This window comes from Boleophthalmus pectinirostris, unplaced genomic scaffold (assembly GCF_026225935.1).
Source record: "Boleophthalmus pectinirostris isolate CB_2022bp ecotype Guang Dong unplaced genomic scaffold, ASM2622593v1 HiC_scaffold_6, whole genome shotgun sequence".
Taxonomy (NCBI): Eukaryota; Metazoa; Chordata; class Actinopteri; order Gobiiformes; family Gobiidae; genus Boleophthalmus; species Boleophthalmus pectinirostris.
The window spans coordinates 39,845,484-39,863,152 of NW_026571447.1; the positions used below are offsets into that span (position 1 = coordinate 39,845,484).

General features: G+C 40.1%; 1 protein-coding gene across 1 annotated transcript; it reads left to right on the top strand.

The window, feature by feature from the left end:
• Nucleotides 1–3,410: 3,410 nt before the first annotated feature.
• Nucleotides 3,411–16,790, top strand: LOC129411826 (uncharacterized). Its single transcript, XM_055163928.1, has 8 exons — nucleotides 3,411–3,462; nucleotides 4,651–4,848; nucleotides 5,588–5,731; nucleotides 6,496–6,741; nucleotides 8,220–8,288; nucleotides 9,436–9,575; nucleotides 10,896–10,967; nucleotides 16,728–16,790. Exons 1-8 carry the CDS (start codon nucleotides 3,411–3,413, stop codon nucleotides 16,788–16,790), a joined length of 984 nt encoding a protein of 327 aa, XP_055019903.1.
• The last annotated feature ends 879 nt before the right edge of the window (nucleotides 16,791–17,669 follow it).

The following is a 17,669-nucleotide window of genomic DNA, read 5'->3' on the forward strand; positions in this document are numbered from 1 at the left end:
TCAAATGTCCAGACGGTAGTTGATCCTAAAGAGGCCGAAACAGACAGGACTTTGACCCAAAAGTTTTAACAAATCTGCACTAAAATACCAAAATAACTCCAGGGATCAAGACAGATTTCTATTTTAGACACATTTACACAGAGAATCAGGAGAAAAAAAGTGATTTGGCTCTTTAGTGGCTCTTTAAAGGAGAGTATGATGTTGTTTCCTTGACAAAAACACGCCACAAGAGGTTTTCATTGTCACTCATAATTTAGTGATCTGTCCCCGGGTCTTGTTCCAACCCTCCTCCTGCAAATCATGTATGTTTGTATGTTTTTGTACATTTACGGAGAGTTGTCGTGTGGGAGCGTGGGTGACTGGACTTGTGGGCGGAGCTTCGTACAGAATCTTACAGCTAACCGTAAGGAGGGTTTGAATAGGGCCCGGGAAAGATCGTTAGATTAGTCAAACATATCAACAGCCGACGCATCAAGTGTGACGTGAATGTGACTTTCAATGTGAGTGTTTGTGTGCGCAGTTTGGATCTTGTGTCTCATATTTCACAAGTAAAGGTTGTTGTTTTTTTATCTGTTCATCAAGCTGCATTTCCTCTGCTGAAATCACAAACCCTGATAAAAACTCTCTGGACGTCATCTCTACTTCTGCTTCAAAACACCTTCATGTCAGCACAAACATTCTGTAACAAACTGGATCAAAATGAATAAAACTTTGTAGAAATTGTTGAGAATGACCAAAAGTCTTAAAACACCCTAATTTCATACACCGCCGTGCACTTTAATACACCACCATGCACTTTAACACACCACCATGCACTTTAACACACCACCGTGCACTTTAATACACCACCATGCACTTTAATACACCACCGTGCACTTTAACACACCACCGTGCACTTTAATACATGGACCTGCTCTGGCCCCTAACTGTGCCTAGAAATCCTGTCTAAAAAATGATGAACAGAACAGAAAGCAGATGTGGACTGACAAACTCCCCTGAGCCTCTGGTGGAGACTACAGAGCTGGTCCAAGGTTCATCCCTGAGTCTGAGGTTGGACTCTCAGACTCTCCAGTCCCTGGAACAGACCTCACAGGGAGCCTGAGCAGTGTGACTCTCCTGTGGAGGAACACATCCTCCTATCCCCCTTCTTAAACAGAAGGACCTCACCGCTGGTCCAGAGGGACTGAGGAGCTTTAACCTCCTCAGACACTTCAGGGTGATGGACGAGTCCTCACAGTCCTCAGCTTCCTCCTCAGGGACGTGACTTGGGACTGAGAAGATCCGTCTGACCACATCCTCAGAGCTCTGCACCTGCACTGTAGAGTTTACACTGTAGAGTTTACTCTGTAGAGTTTACACTGTAGAGTTTACACTGTAGAGTTTACACTGTAGAGTTTACTCTGTAGAGTTTACACTGTAGAGTTTACTCTGTAGAGTTTACTCTGTAGAGTTTACTCTGTAGAGTTTACACTGTAGAGTTTACACTGTAGAGTTTACTCTGTAGAGTTTACTCTGTAGAGTTTACTCTGTAGAGTTTACACTGTAGAGTTTACTCTGTAGAGTTTACACTGTAGAGTTTACACTGTAGAGTTTACACTGTAGAGTTTACACTGTAGAGTTTACACTGTAGAGTTTACACTGTAGAGTTTACACTGTAGAGTTTACACTGTAGAGTTTACACTGTAGAGTTTACACTGTAGAGTTTACACTGTAGAGTTTACACTGTAGAGTTTACTCTGTAGAGTTTTACACTGTAGAGTTTACTCTGTAGAGTTTACACTGTAGAGTTTACACTGTAGAATTTACTCTGTAGAGTTTACACTGTACAGTTTACACTGTAGAGTTTACTCTGTACAGTTTACTCTGTACAGTTTACTGTAGTTTACACTGTACAGTTTACACTGTAGAGTTTACACTGTAGAGTTTACACTGTAGAATTTACTCTGTAGAGTTTACACTGTAGAATTTACACTGTAGAGTTTACACTGTAGAGTTTACTCTGTAGAGTTTACACTGTAGAGTTTACACTGTAGAGTTTACTGTAGAGTTTACTGTACATTTTACACTGTACATTTTACACTGTAGAGTTTACACTGTAGAGTTTACACTGTAGAGTTTACACTGTAGAGTTTACTCTGTAGAGTTTACACTGTAGAGTTTACACTGTAGAGTTTACACTGTAGAGTTTACACTGTAGAGTTTACTCTGTAGAGTTTACTCTGTAGAATTTACACTGTAGAGTTTACCTCAATGTCAGAAATTCAACTTGTACCAATTTTAAAATGTGACAAAACCATTTAAAAGAAAATCTGTGGAATATTTGTTCAATTGAATAAAATCTACTGGGTCCACAAGACTCTTAAGTTTCATCCTAACATTGTCCATAAAACTCAGAAAAATCTGTTTTTCTCAAATAACTTGATCAATTGATTTGTTTTAAATCCATCCATCCATTTTCTTCTGCTTCTCCGGCGTCAGGTTGGGGGGAACAGTCCAAGCAGGGACTCCACCCACACTACTGTTTGAAATATGATATTTAAATATAATATTTGTGTGTTTTCACGAAATTTCTCATGGAAGTTCACTTTGGCAAGTGTAAAAAGGGTACAGATTGATGCACAAATTTTTTCAAAAAGTTGGGGAAATGATGCTTCCTACTGTAGAGTTTACACTGTAGAGTTTACACTGTAGAGTTTACACTGTAGAGTTTACACTGTAGAGTTTACACTGTAGAGTTTACACTGTAGAGTTTACACTGTAGAGTTTACTCTGTAGAGTTTACTCTGTAGAGTTTACACTGTAGAGTTTACACTGTACATTTTACACTGTAGAGTTTACACTCTGTAGAGTTTACACTGTAGAGTTTACTCTGTACATTTTACACTGTAGAGTTTACACTGTACACTGTAGAGTTTACACTGTAGAGTTTGTAGAGTTTACACTGTAGAGTTTACACTGTACAGTTTACTCTGTACAGTTTACACTGTAGAGTTTACACTGTAGAGTTTACACTGTAGAGTTTACACTGTAGAGTTTTACACTGTAGAGTTTACACTGTAGACTTTACTCTGTAGACTTTACTCTGTAAACAGTTCTGATGAAGCTTCACTCTTCCTCCTGAAGCGTTGAATAGTTTGACAGTTTCTTTGGGGCGACTGCTGCTTCTTGTGAGTTTACGTCTGTGGTGATAAAAACATTTAATAATTCGACCTTCAGAGTTTATTTTATAATATTTATTTTACAATATCCATAATGGTGCAAACCAAATGTTACTTCATTAGATTCAAAGTTTGCGTTCGCCCCCTTTAAGGTTTCGTCTTATCAAGATGTAACTCTGCACAGTGTCACTTTGCAGCTCACACATATTTAACAGAAACAGCAGAGTCGTGTCTTTCTTAACCCTGATAAACATGTGGGCCGTGTGCGTCCTGCAGCTGCTCGCGCTCACGCTGCTCGGCTCCGGTGAGTCCTGCTTCAGTCTCATTAGTTATTTACAATTTTCAGACACAGTTTTAGAGAATCATATAAAACTTAAAAAGACTTTTTTGTATTTACACTTGGATTTAGTGTAATTTAAAAAATAAAAATCAATGTATGTATTTTTAAATAATTTCATGAGATATACACAACCAGTTTCTTCATGTTTAATACTTTTTAGACGCATATGGAAGACATCCAATAAATAATGTCAGATATATAGAATTATGAAGCATAGACAAAGAAATTCATGATGAAGAAATGTTTTTCACAGCTGCGTCGTGTCAGGCTCCAGATAAACTCACGAGGAAAAGCAGTGGTCAAAGCAAAGGGTAAAGGCTATTTTAAAAATCTAAAACAAGTTTGGAATTATTTCATGTTCAGTTTTTGCCAAGGAAATAAAGACAAACATAAAGACTCTCCATAAGGGAGAATAATTTGTGCAACTTTTTAAAAATATTTTGAAAATCAAACTGTACCTAGTATATTTTTTTTACACTTGCCAAAGTAAAATTCCATGAGAAATTTCATGAAATTCTCTTGATGTTTACTGTGTCCACCAAACCTCTGAAGTTTAGTGTCTGTGGAAGTCTTAAATCTGAGCAGAAAAATCTGTTTTTCTTTAATAACATCAAAAATAATTAATTTAGCCCAATAGTATCAATGGAAGTTAAATATAAATATGGACATTGTGGATCATTTGGTACCAGTTTTTTGTCTCTATCATCAGTAGTTTCTGAAATATGGCAAAAGTCATTTCTTTGGGACTTCAAGGACGTTGAATAAGCAGTTATATATATATATCTATATATATATATATATATATATATATATATATATATATATATATATATATATATATATAGATAGATAGATAGATAGATAGAGATATATAGATATATATATAAAAACAATATTATATTTAAAACAAACCATTATTTTTAAAGTTATTTGAGAAAAACTGATTTTTCTGCCAGAAAACTGGGTGGACCCAGTAGATATTTTTCAATTAAGCAAATATTCCACAGATTTTCTTTTAATTGGTGTTGTCACTTTTTAAAATTGGGGACAAGTTGAATTTCTGACATTGAGGCAAATGATGCAGCCGAGTCTCCGTGGACATGAGATTCTACATCCGGCTGTTTCCGTCTGACTGTTCGTGTTCTTGTTCAGGAGGAGGGGAGATGTTGCTGGTTATGAACAATGATGTGGTCTCTCTGCCCTGCGGAGACGTGGCTCAGACCAACTGCTCCGGGACAGACTGGACCTTGGACACCGTCAGTGATGTCTTCTACAGAGACATGAGCCCTGTCTCCTGGATCAGGACATGGCCCTCTGTGGATCTGGTGAAGTCCGGGGTAGTGAATCCCGGTCAGTGTTGGGGAAGTTACTTTAAAAAATTAGTGTTTGCTTTATTGTTATTTCTTTAAAAAGTAATCCCTTACTTTACTTAGTTACCCTCTATGGAAAGTAACTTTTTATGTTACTTCTGACTTTAATCATTTTGAGGTGGTAAACGTCCTCTAAGATTAAAACGGCACGAGACCAACAAGAGCCATAAGGGAAAGTTGAAAAGAGTTGAAGAGAACATGAAACCATTAAGAGTTAAAGGGGTGGGGTCAGTCCACTCGGGGGATTCAACCCGGTGGGTGAGGGACGATCTCCTCAAGGGACGTCTCCCTGAGTGAGGTTGGCCCTCGCTGAACACACTTCCTCTGAGGCGGTGCACTGTGATTTGCTCTGGGTCGGCCAGGAGAGGCTCAAGGTGAAGGTGGAACGATGCTCTGGTTGATTTACAGCTCCTCTCACCAGGACCTCACTGCTTCCCGGGGCCGTGGGATCAGTGGCCCCTGTGCCCTCTCAGCCCCTGGGCGGGGACAGGGCCCCATGCTCCCATGCTCCCATGCAGACTCTCCTCAGTGCTCCCCAACTGCGTCGCGCCGCCAGGGCGTGGGCCAACCCTCGTACACAGAAAAGTAACTGGGCCAAATTGAAAAAGGAACTAAGTTTCATGACCAACTTTCCAGCAGTAGTGCGTTCCTCTATTTTTACCTGAACTCAAGTATTTGTGTTACTGTAACTGTTACTCCCAACACTGGTCCTGGTTTAGATGCAGACAGAGTCAACCTGACTGAGGCCTGTGAGCTGCAGATCCTGAAGGTGTCACCCGAGGACACTGGATTCTACACCTGCACCCAACACAACCAATCCCAGTCCACCATCCAGACCGGGCTCCTCCTGTCTGTGGTCACAGGTAAACACAGAGGAACAGCTCCAGATCACTCAGGTTTTACTTTCATTTTTCCATTAGAGTTTTCTGTGTCGCCTCTGTGCACCTGACGGGGCGACTTTATCATCAATTTGCATCAGATTTTATTCCCATTTCTCCCAGTTTGGTCGTCAGTTACACCAGCGTAGAACCTCTACAGATGTAATGAGAGGTCATGGTGCAAAGGACCCTGGGCTGAATAATCCCTTTAAATGCTGTAAAAAAAAAAAAAAAAGACTTTAACTTGACTTAGAGTTTCATTTTCAGAAACACCTGAGACATGAGGGAACATAGGGCTGATCCCGGAATTCTCACTGACTGTGGAATAATGATGAAGAAACGGCATTTTATCACAGAGATCAGAAAATAGAGAAACATGGGTCCTTTGTCCTTGTCTTTTTGCTTGACCTCTGAGAGCTTCTCGGTGACTCTCTGTGTCTCAGTCGAAGGTCTCAGGAGGACTGGACAAACTCTAGGAATCCCTTTCCAGTTTTCTTAACAGTTTGAGGGTGGTTGGTCTGCAGTTGTTCTTGGGATGTTTGTAAAATCCAAAATCATCCAAGTAGAATCCTCCCTGGGCGACTGACGAATCCTCATATATTACATAATATATTATGCACAAAGAGGAACTCGACTTTCTATTTACAGAATTCAAGAAAATGTTCATTTAGGTGAAAATTCTGTCAAACACTTTAGGTGCCCACGTCATATTCACTGAAGAGTTCTGTGTCATATTTCTCTCTCCTTAGTGTCTTATGAAGCAAATGACCCCTGGTCAATGATAGGGAGCTGTACTGTGCAGCCGTTTGGTACAAACTGTGTGTACTCGGTGAGATGGCTGGTCCAGGACGCAGAGGACGTGTACTTCTGGAATGAAGGATGCTCAGCTCACTTCAAAATGTCTCTAAATTCTCCTGGTTTTGCCCCTGATCGATGTGAAGTAAGAGACCTCAACAACAACCTGGTCCAAGTCTTCTCACTTTTCAATCTTACAAGTAAGAGTCCACAGTTTTATTTTTATTCACCGCTTGTCTAAGTACAGTTTCCATAGAGAAATAAGTTTGTTGGAGGTTGAGGACGCGTCACGGGTCCAGCCCAGGTCCAGCACAGAGAATGTGGAGGTCATTTGTTTACACTGTTGGGCAACTGACTTTAAAACTGTCGTGTGATTTATTATTTTTTTCTCATTTCAAAGTAATTTATTACATTACAGTTTTACTGTATTTAAAATATTAAACATTACATGATTAATTTAACTCTCACCAAAATAACTGTCACTGATCATCAAAGAACAATCAGCAAGTGAAGATGACGAACTTTTGCACCATATATGGACTGAACCAGGACTGAACCAGGACTGAACCAGGACTGAACCAGGACTGAACCAGGACTGAACCAGGACTGAACCAGGACTGAACCAGGACTGAACCAGGACTAAACCAGGACTGAACCAGGACTAAACCAGGACTAAACCAGGACTGAACCAGGACTAAACCAGGACTGAACCAGGACTGAACCAGGACTGAACCAGGACTAAAGCAGGACTGAACCAGGACTAAAGCAGCTCTAAATGAAACAGGGGCAGATTTTTTGACATTCAAATGTCTCTTATTCAGAAACTAGAGGAACTATTGAAATAAGTAAAGTATCAGAATGTAGGAAAGAGTTACACTCCAACAGGGTCAAGTTAAACCTGTGAGATTCTTTCAAGTTGTTGACAAAAAATGTAAAAACTCATGTTGGTAACGGAGGGAATGAAATATGCAGCACTTTTTGGGCAATAAATCCAAACAGTGATAACTCTTGGTTCTCACTTCCATATCCTTAACAAACTGGTTTGAATATTTGCTTCATATAGTTTTCTACCATATGGTACAAGATTAGGTTGAAAAAACTCTGACTTTTTGACTCATGAGATTTTTTTATTAAGAAAGGTCATGGTAACGGAGGGAAAAGTAACGGAGGGAAAATTGTACAAACAAGTAGAAAGGTGCAGGATTTTACATCATTTGTCGCTTTTTTTCTTCTGAATACTTTAATATTACTTCAAAATGAAAGAAACTATTTCTATAAAATATGTCAGTCCTTCCAAGAACATTTTTATCATTTAATAAATTTTTTTTTTTTTGAAAAATCATGTGGCTTCATCAACAGTTCACAGATGGAATAACACAAGATATGATGAAATACAAACATTTATTTACATGATTTTCAGGTCTTTGAAATTTGGGAAATAATTTTTGTTCCATGTTTCATTCATGGTCTGTTTAAAACATATGGAACTTCAGAACCAAAAATGGTACAGAAAAAAGGTCAACAGTTTGATAAACTAGAGTACATATGTATCTGTTCAATACATTTTTATATCAGATGATTTAACTTGAATTTTTTTCCTTGTTGTTTACTTCTGTTTGCCTGGGCCCTTATACAAACTCACCCAACCCCGACCACACACCTGTGTTTGTGTCTGCAGAACCTGAGTGGAACCAAACTCTGGAGAACTTCACCAGACCCTGGAACCAGACCTCAGGAGAACCACATGGTAACAGGCTGATCTCACCAACCGCACCGTTAACATCACTACAGCAGCGTCCAAATGTCCATATCCACAGAAACAAGCAGATGAAAAGTTACACAGTGCACCTTTACAGTTTAGGCTTTTTATGAGTTTGATAAAAAATGACTGTTAGCTTTGACAAACATTGAGCTTTCTAGTCTATTCTGTCTTTTCAAAACTGTTGTGTGTTGTTTTTCTTTTCTTTTCTTTTTTTTTTTTTAACTCCAATTTTGTGCTATACAAATTATACAAAGTGTGTTATTGTCTCCAATAACACATGTCACAGTTTTGCACATTTTAATCATTCAGAGACACAAAAAATAAATAAATAAATATTTAGAATAAAAAAAAAAAAAGACATCACAATATATTATAATAATAAAAAATAGTAAAAAATATAAATGGTAATAATAGATTCAAAACAAGTAGCAAAAAAGAGCAAGAGACACGTGCCAAATAAGGCATAATTATATAAATGTAAATGTACAAGTCAAAATAAAATAGAAAAAGTAATACAAAAAATAATAAATAAACAAATAAATAAATAATGGAACAAAACACCTGCACAAAAAAATTAAAAATAAAAATAAATAATAATAATAATAATAATAATAATATATTTCAGGGCTCTCTCAATAAGGCATAATTATATAAATGTAAATGTGTATGTCAAAATGAAATAGAAAAATAAGTAATACAAAAATAAAATAATGGAACAAAACACCTGCACACAAAAAAAAATAAAAATAAATAATAATAATAATAATAATAATAATAATAATAATAATAATAATAATTTTCAGGGCTCTTATAAAAATGTAAATGTACAAGTCAAAATAAAATAGAAAAATAAGTAACACAAAAAATAATAAATAAATAAATAAATAAATAATGGAACAAAACACCTGCACAAATAAATATAAATAAATAAATAATAATTATAATAATAATATATTTCAGGGCTCTTATAAAAATATTAATGTACAAGTCAAAATAAAATAGAAAAATTAGGAGTAAAATAACAGTAATAATAAAATAAAAACATAAATAATAATAATAATAATAATCATCATCATAATAAAATTTCAGGGCTGTCTGAATATTGATCTTGTGTGTTGTTGTTTTCCTTCAGAGTGCGATGTCCCTGTGACTCTGACTCACCTGATGTTGGGGATGAGGTGCCTGGAGCTGGTGGTACTTTCTGTCATCGTGGCGCTGCTGCTCAGAGCCTGTGCAGGACTCGCCCGCTGCAGATCCTCCGACCACCAGCAGGTTAGAAAAAAAACTGCTCAAAAATACAGGGCTGTGTCCGAATGTCCCCCCCAACCCCTAACCCCTCGCTCACCACACACGCCCGCACTCTTTAGCGCCCCCTACAGTGCACTCACTCACAGAGATTCGGATGTTTAGGTGAAAAAGTTTGCAAACTCCAATAAAACTTGGATTTTTGTCGTCAATACTAATCAGATTATACTGACACAAGTGCTTACAGATGAATAATAATCATACAAGTTTTTATCACACTGAATTTCATGTAAACAGACTGGATTATTTGCTTTTTGTCTGAAAATTGGCACAGTTTAGACCCATACCATTAGGATGACACCCTCCAATTTTGAGATCAGTGGGATGAGTGGTTTGACAGTTCTGCGTGGAAAAGACAAACAAACAGAGGTTACGTTTACACTGAAATGTATCACTGTATCGGAAGTGATTTGCATCCACACATGTCGTTTCTGTTCACTATGTGGTCAAAGTTGTGTGGATAGGGAAGACTTGTGGACACAGAAACAACGTGTGTGGATGCAAATCGTTTCCGATACGGTGATTCACTTCAGTGTAAACGTAGTCTTAGAATCAGGATCAGCAACACCTGTCGCTGAATGTTACGACCCAGCTCGTTGGGGTGAGGGAAGCAACAAAATTAAAACCAAGATGTGAAATGGAATAAATTAAATAATGTTTAATTAACAGGAAGGTTAAAGGTAAATTAACAAAACTCTAAAAATATACAGAAAACAACCTAAACTAAGAAACAGAACAACAGAATAAACTGTTTTGTGCCATAAAAGGAGTCACGCAGGCTTACAAAAAACGAGTGGTAAAGTTTAGGGACACACACAAAACTAAAACACAAGTTCAACAAATTAAACCACATAAACCCACAAACAGAATCGAGTGACCAAATCAAAAAAGGCACAAAACAGAACTAAACTAAACACACAAACAAACACTAAATGTCAGACTGGCCACCAAGGCTTAAATAGTGGGCGGTGGCTGCAGGTGAGGTGGGCGTCGACCTGCCCCACCAATCACAAACGAGGGCTCCTGCAGCAGGAATCCAGGTGTGTCAGCAGAATTATTTAAAACACACAAAACAAATGACAATCTAAGACCTGGGGCCTAGAGATGCGCAGATTGCAGCCGCGGTGTCTGTGGCTAAACCGCGGGTCGGGCAGATGACGTGACGAAAAATAATATTTTAATTAAATTCGGCGGGTGGCAGTTTAACTACTCAAATTTAAAAATATACATATTACAGCCTGTATTGTTAAGTGTTATGAGATATGCGTCAATTGTCCTGTTATTTAGTGCATCACGGCAAATAAAGCCACGATTCTTGAACAACGAAGTGGTGCGTTTATTGAGCCCACACTGCTCACGGTGAGGCTCCGAACAAGGAGTTAAACCCTGAGAAACGAGCAGCGTTTTGTTACGGACAATTAAGAATGCAAACATGCACGTTGAGCGAATTTTGGAATGAATGAGCTATAGAGTTTGCATTTTTATCGAGGCTCCTTAGTTTGTTTGCTGTATGATTGTTCTAAAATCTAAATCAATGGGCGGATGGCGGCGAGTGCAGTTTTGAAAATTGGTCAAAACCTTTGATGCAAATGGACAGCGGGCGGATGATGAGTTTTGTGTCGCGGTTGCGGATGAAAAAATAGCCCATCCGAGCATCTCTACCGGGGCCATAACACTGAACGCCGCTGTTTTCCACATTCTCCCAGTGCATTGTGGTTTATACCGACTGTTCTAGTGACACCGATCAGCGGCGGAGTCAGCAATTTGGGGGCCCAAGGCGAATTTTGAGTTTGGGGCCCTCACTATAAAGTTTTGTTTTTTTAGTATGTTTATTCTCTGTTTTTCCACATTGTTCTTGAGACACTCACATCTTTATTTATTCGATTTATGGTGGATTGGAAACTTGTCTTATTCCTTAGGTCGCCGACTAGAAAACCAGAACAGAAAGTAATTTTATTTTTTTGCTCGTACAGTTACATTTTTGTTTACATCCATTTTTTTTCTTATGATTATTGTTTAAACTACTTTCATTTAATGTCATATTGAGAGAAAATCAAATTATTCCGAGGGCGTCGGTCATTAGTTGGGCAGTTGGTTGGGGGCCCCTCCAGGTTTGGGGGCCCTATGCAGCTGCCTACTTTTACCTAATGATAACCAGTGTTGGGAAGTTTACTTTTAAAATGTAATCCCCTACAGATTACAGACCCCAAAATGTAGTTTGTAACGTAATCCATTAAATTACTTAAAGTGAGTAATGTAATCTGAATACTTTGGATTACTTGATTTGCTGTAGAGAAACAAAGACGAGGATTTCGTAACATAAGAAGTTTTGTCTGATAAAAGAAAATAAAAAGCCCAGATTTTACTGAACCAAATTAAAAATATTATTGATAGAAGAAGAAGAAACACGTCCACACAGCAGGATTTAGTCCTGTTTTAGTCCAGTTTTAGACCTGTTTTAGTTCGGGTTTAGTCCGGGTTTAGTCCGGGTTCAGTCCTGTTAAATCCTGTTTTAGTCCTGGTATAGCCCTAGTTTAGTCCAGGTTTAGTCTGGGTTTAGTCTGGGTTTAGTCCAGGTTTTAGACCTTGTTTTAGACCTGGTTTAGACCTGGTTTAGATCTGGTTTAGATCTAGTTTGGACTTGGTTTAGTCCTGGTTTAGACCTGGTTAAGATCTTGTTTGGACCTGGTTTCGTTTCCGGCAATGAGTGAAATTACCAAAAGAAAAAAACAAACAAACAAACAAACAAAAAAAACGGATAAAGCCCAAAATGTAAAAACAGTAAAATCCCTCTGTGTAATCCATTTTTTTCAACAAAGTAACTGTAATCCAATTAACACTCATTGAAACAGTAACTGTAACTGAATACAGTTACTCATCATTTGTACTCTGATTACTTAACTCTGGTACATGTAATCTGTTACTCCCCAACACTGATGATAACGCCGCCCCTGCCAACGATGCCCACGACATTTCAAGGTGCATTGCGAGAAATTTTGAGTGCACAACTTTTTCAACAACTGGACATTTGGACACCCGTAAAAAAGTGTGGACATTCTGACACAGCCCACGTCGTTTTATCACAACAAATTAAGTCGCTGTAAAGTTATTTCTGTTTCTACAGACGGAGGAGGAGCCCAGGGAGCAGATCGAGGAGTCTCTGGTCTGATTCATCCGCAGTCGAAATAAAAATTGTCTTTCATCACTTCCGAAGCGTCAAATGTCAAATTTTTACCACCGTTTCTGCAAAGTGAATACAATATTAACTGTAATGTTTATGCAAATTTCAGGCTCTGTTCACGCTCACCGGAAAACGTCTGGAAACATGCGGATGACGACTTCCGGTGTAGTTCCTGACACTGGACGGGAATCTAATCGCAAAAGAAAGAATACAATGAAGTCTAGGTGAAGAAAACCAGGCCATATTCTCTGTTATGTTCAGATTTTGTCAGAGTTACTATCAATATCTGGGTTTCACGTGACGTCACAGGGCTACGTTTGTCAGCACGCAAAATCAGACGGAGGGAAGGAAGTGAACCGACTGGAGGAAAATGCCGATGTGTCGTGTAGTTTACGGCTGTGCCAATCGTTCTAACCGAGAGAAGGAAAAGCGATTTTTTTAGAGTACTGAATATAGTCGTCCACAAAGGTCAGAAATGGGAAACAACACCGTAAAAAGTGGATTACAAACCTGTTTGCGGTCGGGAGGAGCAGAATTCACTAATGCTCGTGTCTGCAGTGACACTTCATCAAAGGTTTGTTACAAAGATAAATTGTTTTTTGTGGTTTACCTAAACATAAACGAATCATTAACGACTAACGGCGAACGACGTTTGTTGACATTAAATAGTTCAGATAGAGGTCACTGCCAGTCTAACAGTCTATACACATAAAATAAGAGAAACACTCACCTCGGCGAAGACCAAACGATGATCATCATTTAGGCGTTTTGCACCGAGGTTGAGGATCCATCCACTGACAAAAAAAGTTCTATGCCTCCAAACTTTTGTACTTTGCCTTCATCTGTTGTCTGGTGTAGAACGATGTCTGAAGAGCTAAATAGTTCGTGATCTCCTCTGCCTCGATCGTCGGCAAATCTTTTACTTCGGTTGAAAATTCTCTCATTTTCAAAAAGATCAGGGTCACGTCCAATATATTTGTCGACTAACTGCTCGTACTTTTGCCTCGCTACTGGCTCTAAATCCTGACAATAAGAACTCTTCTCCATATCTGTGTTCTCCAGAGTCGTGTTTGTTTGTCGTGTTTGTCTTCACTTCCTGCCCTCCACCTGAAATTCATCGTGATCACGTGACTGAAACCCTCCTATAAAAGGAAGTCGTCATCCACATGCTTCCAAACGTCTTGTCTCCGGTTTTGTGGCTTAAGCGTGAAAAGAGCCCGTTGTTTTTTCTGCTTCTTTACATTTGTACGTGTTTAGGCTCAGCTCGGTTTAGCCGCTGTTTGGTCCAGACTTTTATATCAGCGGCGAGTTAATACAGTAAATATGACATGCACATTAAGGCTGTTGTTCATTAACGTCATTATAATAAAATGTAATGCACAAAAATGTCCTTGAATGTTTCTTTTTTCATCAGTGTGTCTTACATGTCTCATATCTCACCAGTTTGCCCCACAGACGGACAAAACAACAAAACCACAGGATCACGTAGAGCAGGTTAATACGAACATTTTTAGACCAAAATGCCGAGGCTCACAGCAGCAGGTCCAGAGAAAGACGGTTGATGTGAACTGGAGCCAGAGTTGATGGAGCTGGAGGCATCCGCGCTCACTTGTGGGTTGTCTTTTGCTGCCTTCACGTGGTGTGGGAAAGATGTGTTCAACTGATTTTGTTGTTGTAGGGAAGTGAAACGTGGCAGATCCAGAGTTTATCCTGACTTGTTACTTGGGTAAAACAGTTTTTGGCTACGTTCATATGATGTTGGTCTGAACAGAAGACGTAAAAGTGACGTCGCTTCTTCACTTTTTATTCCGCGTTTAGTCGACTGTTTTCAGGAGTAAATCTGCTGCATACGGTGGCGCAAAAGTGTGTGGAATTTGATTGTGTTTTCATGCCAGGCGGCTCGGTGGTGACGCTCGGTGGTGATGTATGTGAAAACACAAACCATGAAAAAAGTGACACTTATAGTCCAAAAAATACAGTATTTAAAATAAATAGGGTGACCATGACCATTAGGTTAGTTTTGTTCAATGTGTCACTAATGCGTGGTCGTTGTTCAACTTTAAATGGCCCATCTAATGTAAAACAAACTTTTCAGATCTTTCTACCTTCTCAGAGTGATGTGTGGGCCTTGTATTTGTCGCTGAAGTGGTTTTTAGATTGATTCTGTGTTTTTTTTTAACAAATTGCAGCGTATTTCTGCCACCCTCCCACGTGACAACGAACTAAAGCTGCTACAACGATGACGCGGCAGATTCACCTATGACACGTTTGACGTCCCCCTCCCCCGCTCCACCACTCCACCACTCCACCACCCGCCTCCACCACTCCGCCTCCACCACCTCCACCTCCGCCTCCACCACCTCCGCCACCACCTCCACCACCTCCGCCTCCACCACCTCCGCCTCCACCTCGCATCGTCTGACAATCCCCACATGAACACCTAAACAAAAGCGACAGCATAAACTCATTGTTCTACACTGCAGTGAACACGAAGTTTAAGTTACACGAAGTTTAAGTTTACACGAAGTTAAGGTACACGAAGTAAGTTACACGAAGGTACACGAAGGTACACAAGGTACACGAAGTTTAAGTTACACAAAGGTACACGAAGTTTAAGTTACACAAAGTTTAAGGTACACGAAGTTTAAGTTACACGAAGTTTAAGTTACACGAAGGTACACAAAGTTTAATTTACATGAAGTTTAAGTTACACGAAGTTAAGGTACACGAAGTAAGTTTATCTCCTAGTGTTTATTAAAACTTTACCAATCAGTAATGTTCAGCTTGATGTGGACTCGGTGCTTGAGCTTCGTGCTCCTCAAAGTCCTCGTCGGATTCCGGGTCCAACACATGCGGCTGAACGCGCTGTATCTCCATGATGAATAAAAGTTTATTCCTGCCGCTGTCAGGGTCACGTCTGTCTCCCCCTCCCTCCCTGAGACGGCGGAGGAAGGGCGGCTCACTCGTCGCCTACGTCACGTTTGGAGGGCGGAGCCTGTGCTTTCTCAGGACGGGCGGGGGGAGGAGCAATAGTCGGACTTTCATAGTTCCTGGTCTGTGACTGTCTCCAAGAAATGGATGTTTCAAAACCCAAACTGTGCTTGTTTATGTGCAGAAGATACAATATGAAAAGAGTTATTTTCCATCAGATGGGACATTTAAGTTTTGCTCTTTCTTCTCTTGATAGTTGTGGATAAATTGTTCATGTTAGATTGTTTATCCTTTGTGGAGCTTGATGGTTGAAGATTTGGTGATGGGGCAGATTTATGAAGCTGATGGAGAACACCACACACATTTACACACATTTTGCCGTAGAAAACCATTAACCCGGGAGTGTAAAAGGTCTATCGAGGAGAAGAATCAAGGAGAACACAGCGAGTAAAGAGAAATGAGCTGCGGCCTGTGTGTGGCAGAGTGGTTACCCCGTCTCCTCCTGTGGGCTCCTCACAGTTCTCGGCAGTGTATTATCGTCGTGTACAGAGGAACAGAGGAAATCGCCGGCTGTACGAGCGCGTTTCATCGTGTTGATTTGGAGGATGGGGCTGGAGAGGCTCTTGTCGCGTTGAGTACTTGTTGATCCCACTTCCCTTTTCTAAACCTGTCTCCGCGCTTCCATTTGAACGCAATAACAGCCCCGCGCACGGCTCCACTCGTCACTGACCAAACATTCTCCACAAGCTCCGGTTACATCAGCGTCCTCTCGAATCAGCACTGCGAAAAAAACCTCGGCCAAAATTTAAGATACAAACACTTACATCCATGATAAAATTATTTAAAAGTGGTGAAATTATCAGTCCATTGACAAGTTATCTTAAAATAAACGACATCTAGACTAGAATATAGTGTTTATGGCCTGATAATAAGTTCTTAAGGCCCGTTCAGACCAGAGCGTCAAAGCGTCCTGTTTATATGTAATGTTTTTGTGGATGTGTGTCTAGGGCATCCGGCGTTTTTGGGGCGTGTCTTTGGGCGTCTTGAGCGTTCTGGCGTCGACGCTCTAGACCAGGGCTGCTCACACTTTTTCATCATGTGAGCTACTTACAAAATGACCAAGTCAAAATGATCGACCTAATACAAAGTCAAACAAACTGCACTGAAACACTCTGTGCCCCTTTTCTGGACCCTCCCCCACAGTTTGAGAACCTCTTCTTTAAGAGAACTTCCTCTGGCACTTTACACAAAACTGTGAAAAAAGTGAAGGAAGATTTTTAAACCTGTTTTTTAAAGTTCCAAACTGGAGTTTCATTCTTTTCTGGTTTTGCAGTGATATTTACCAGCCTCTGCACGTTTACCAAACCAAACGCACATCGTGACAAACACAGATGCATTTGTCACTTTTGTTAGACAAACTTCAGCCAAATGTGGCAGTAGGTCTGTTCTGTAGATCCGCTCTATGCTGTAGACCTGCTTTGTGCCAACACTGGAACACAAATTTAGACTGGTTTTTGCTTCACGTTTGGTCTTGTTCTTCTAATCAGCCGCACTGTGGGAGGGGCTTGTGTTGGCTGTACGCAGGAAGGAGCGAGAGCGTGAAAAGGCGAGGGGCGGCGTGCTGACGTGAGGCAGGTGGACAGGTAGGATGTTTAGGAAGTTGAACCTGCCCTGTGATGCACGCTGGTACACGAGGGCACACGCTGTCGCAGACGAGCCGTGCATAGGGAGCGTGTGTGTTTGTGATGCGCCGTAGAGTCTCCGCGGGTTTCAAATGAGCGCACAGGCCGCACTGAGACGCCCCACACGCTCCTGCACCCCACACGATCTACCCACACGACCTTGGCGATCGACTGGTAGATCGGGATCGACGTATTAAAGCACCCCTGGTCTAGGGTGTCCGGTGTTTTTGGGGCGCGTCTTTGGGCGTCTTGAGAGTTTTGGCGTCT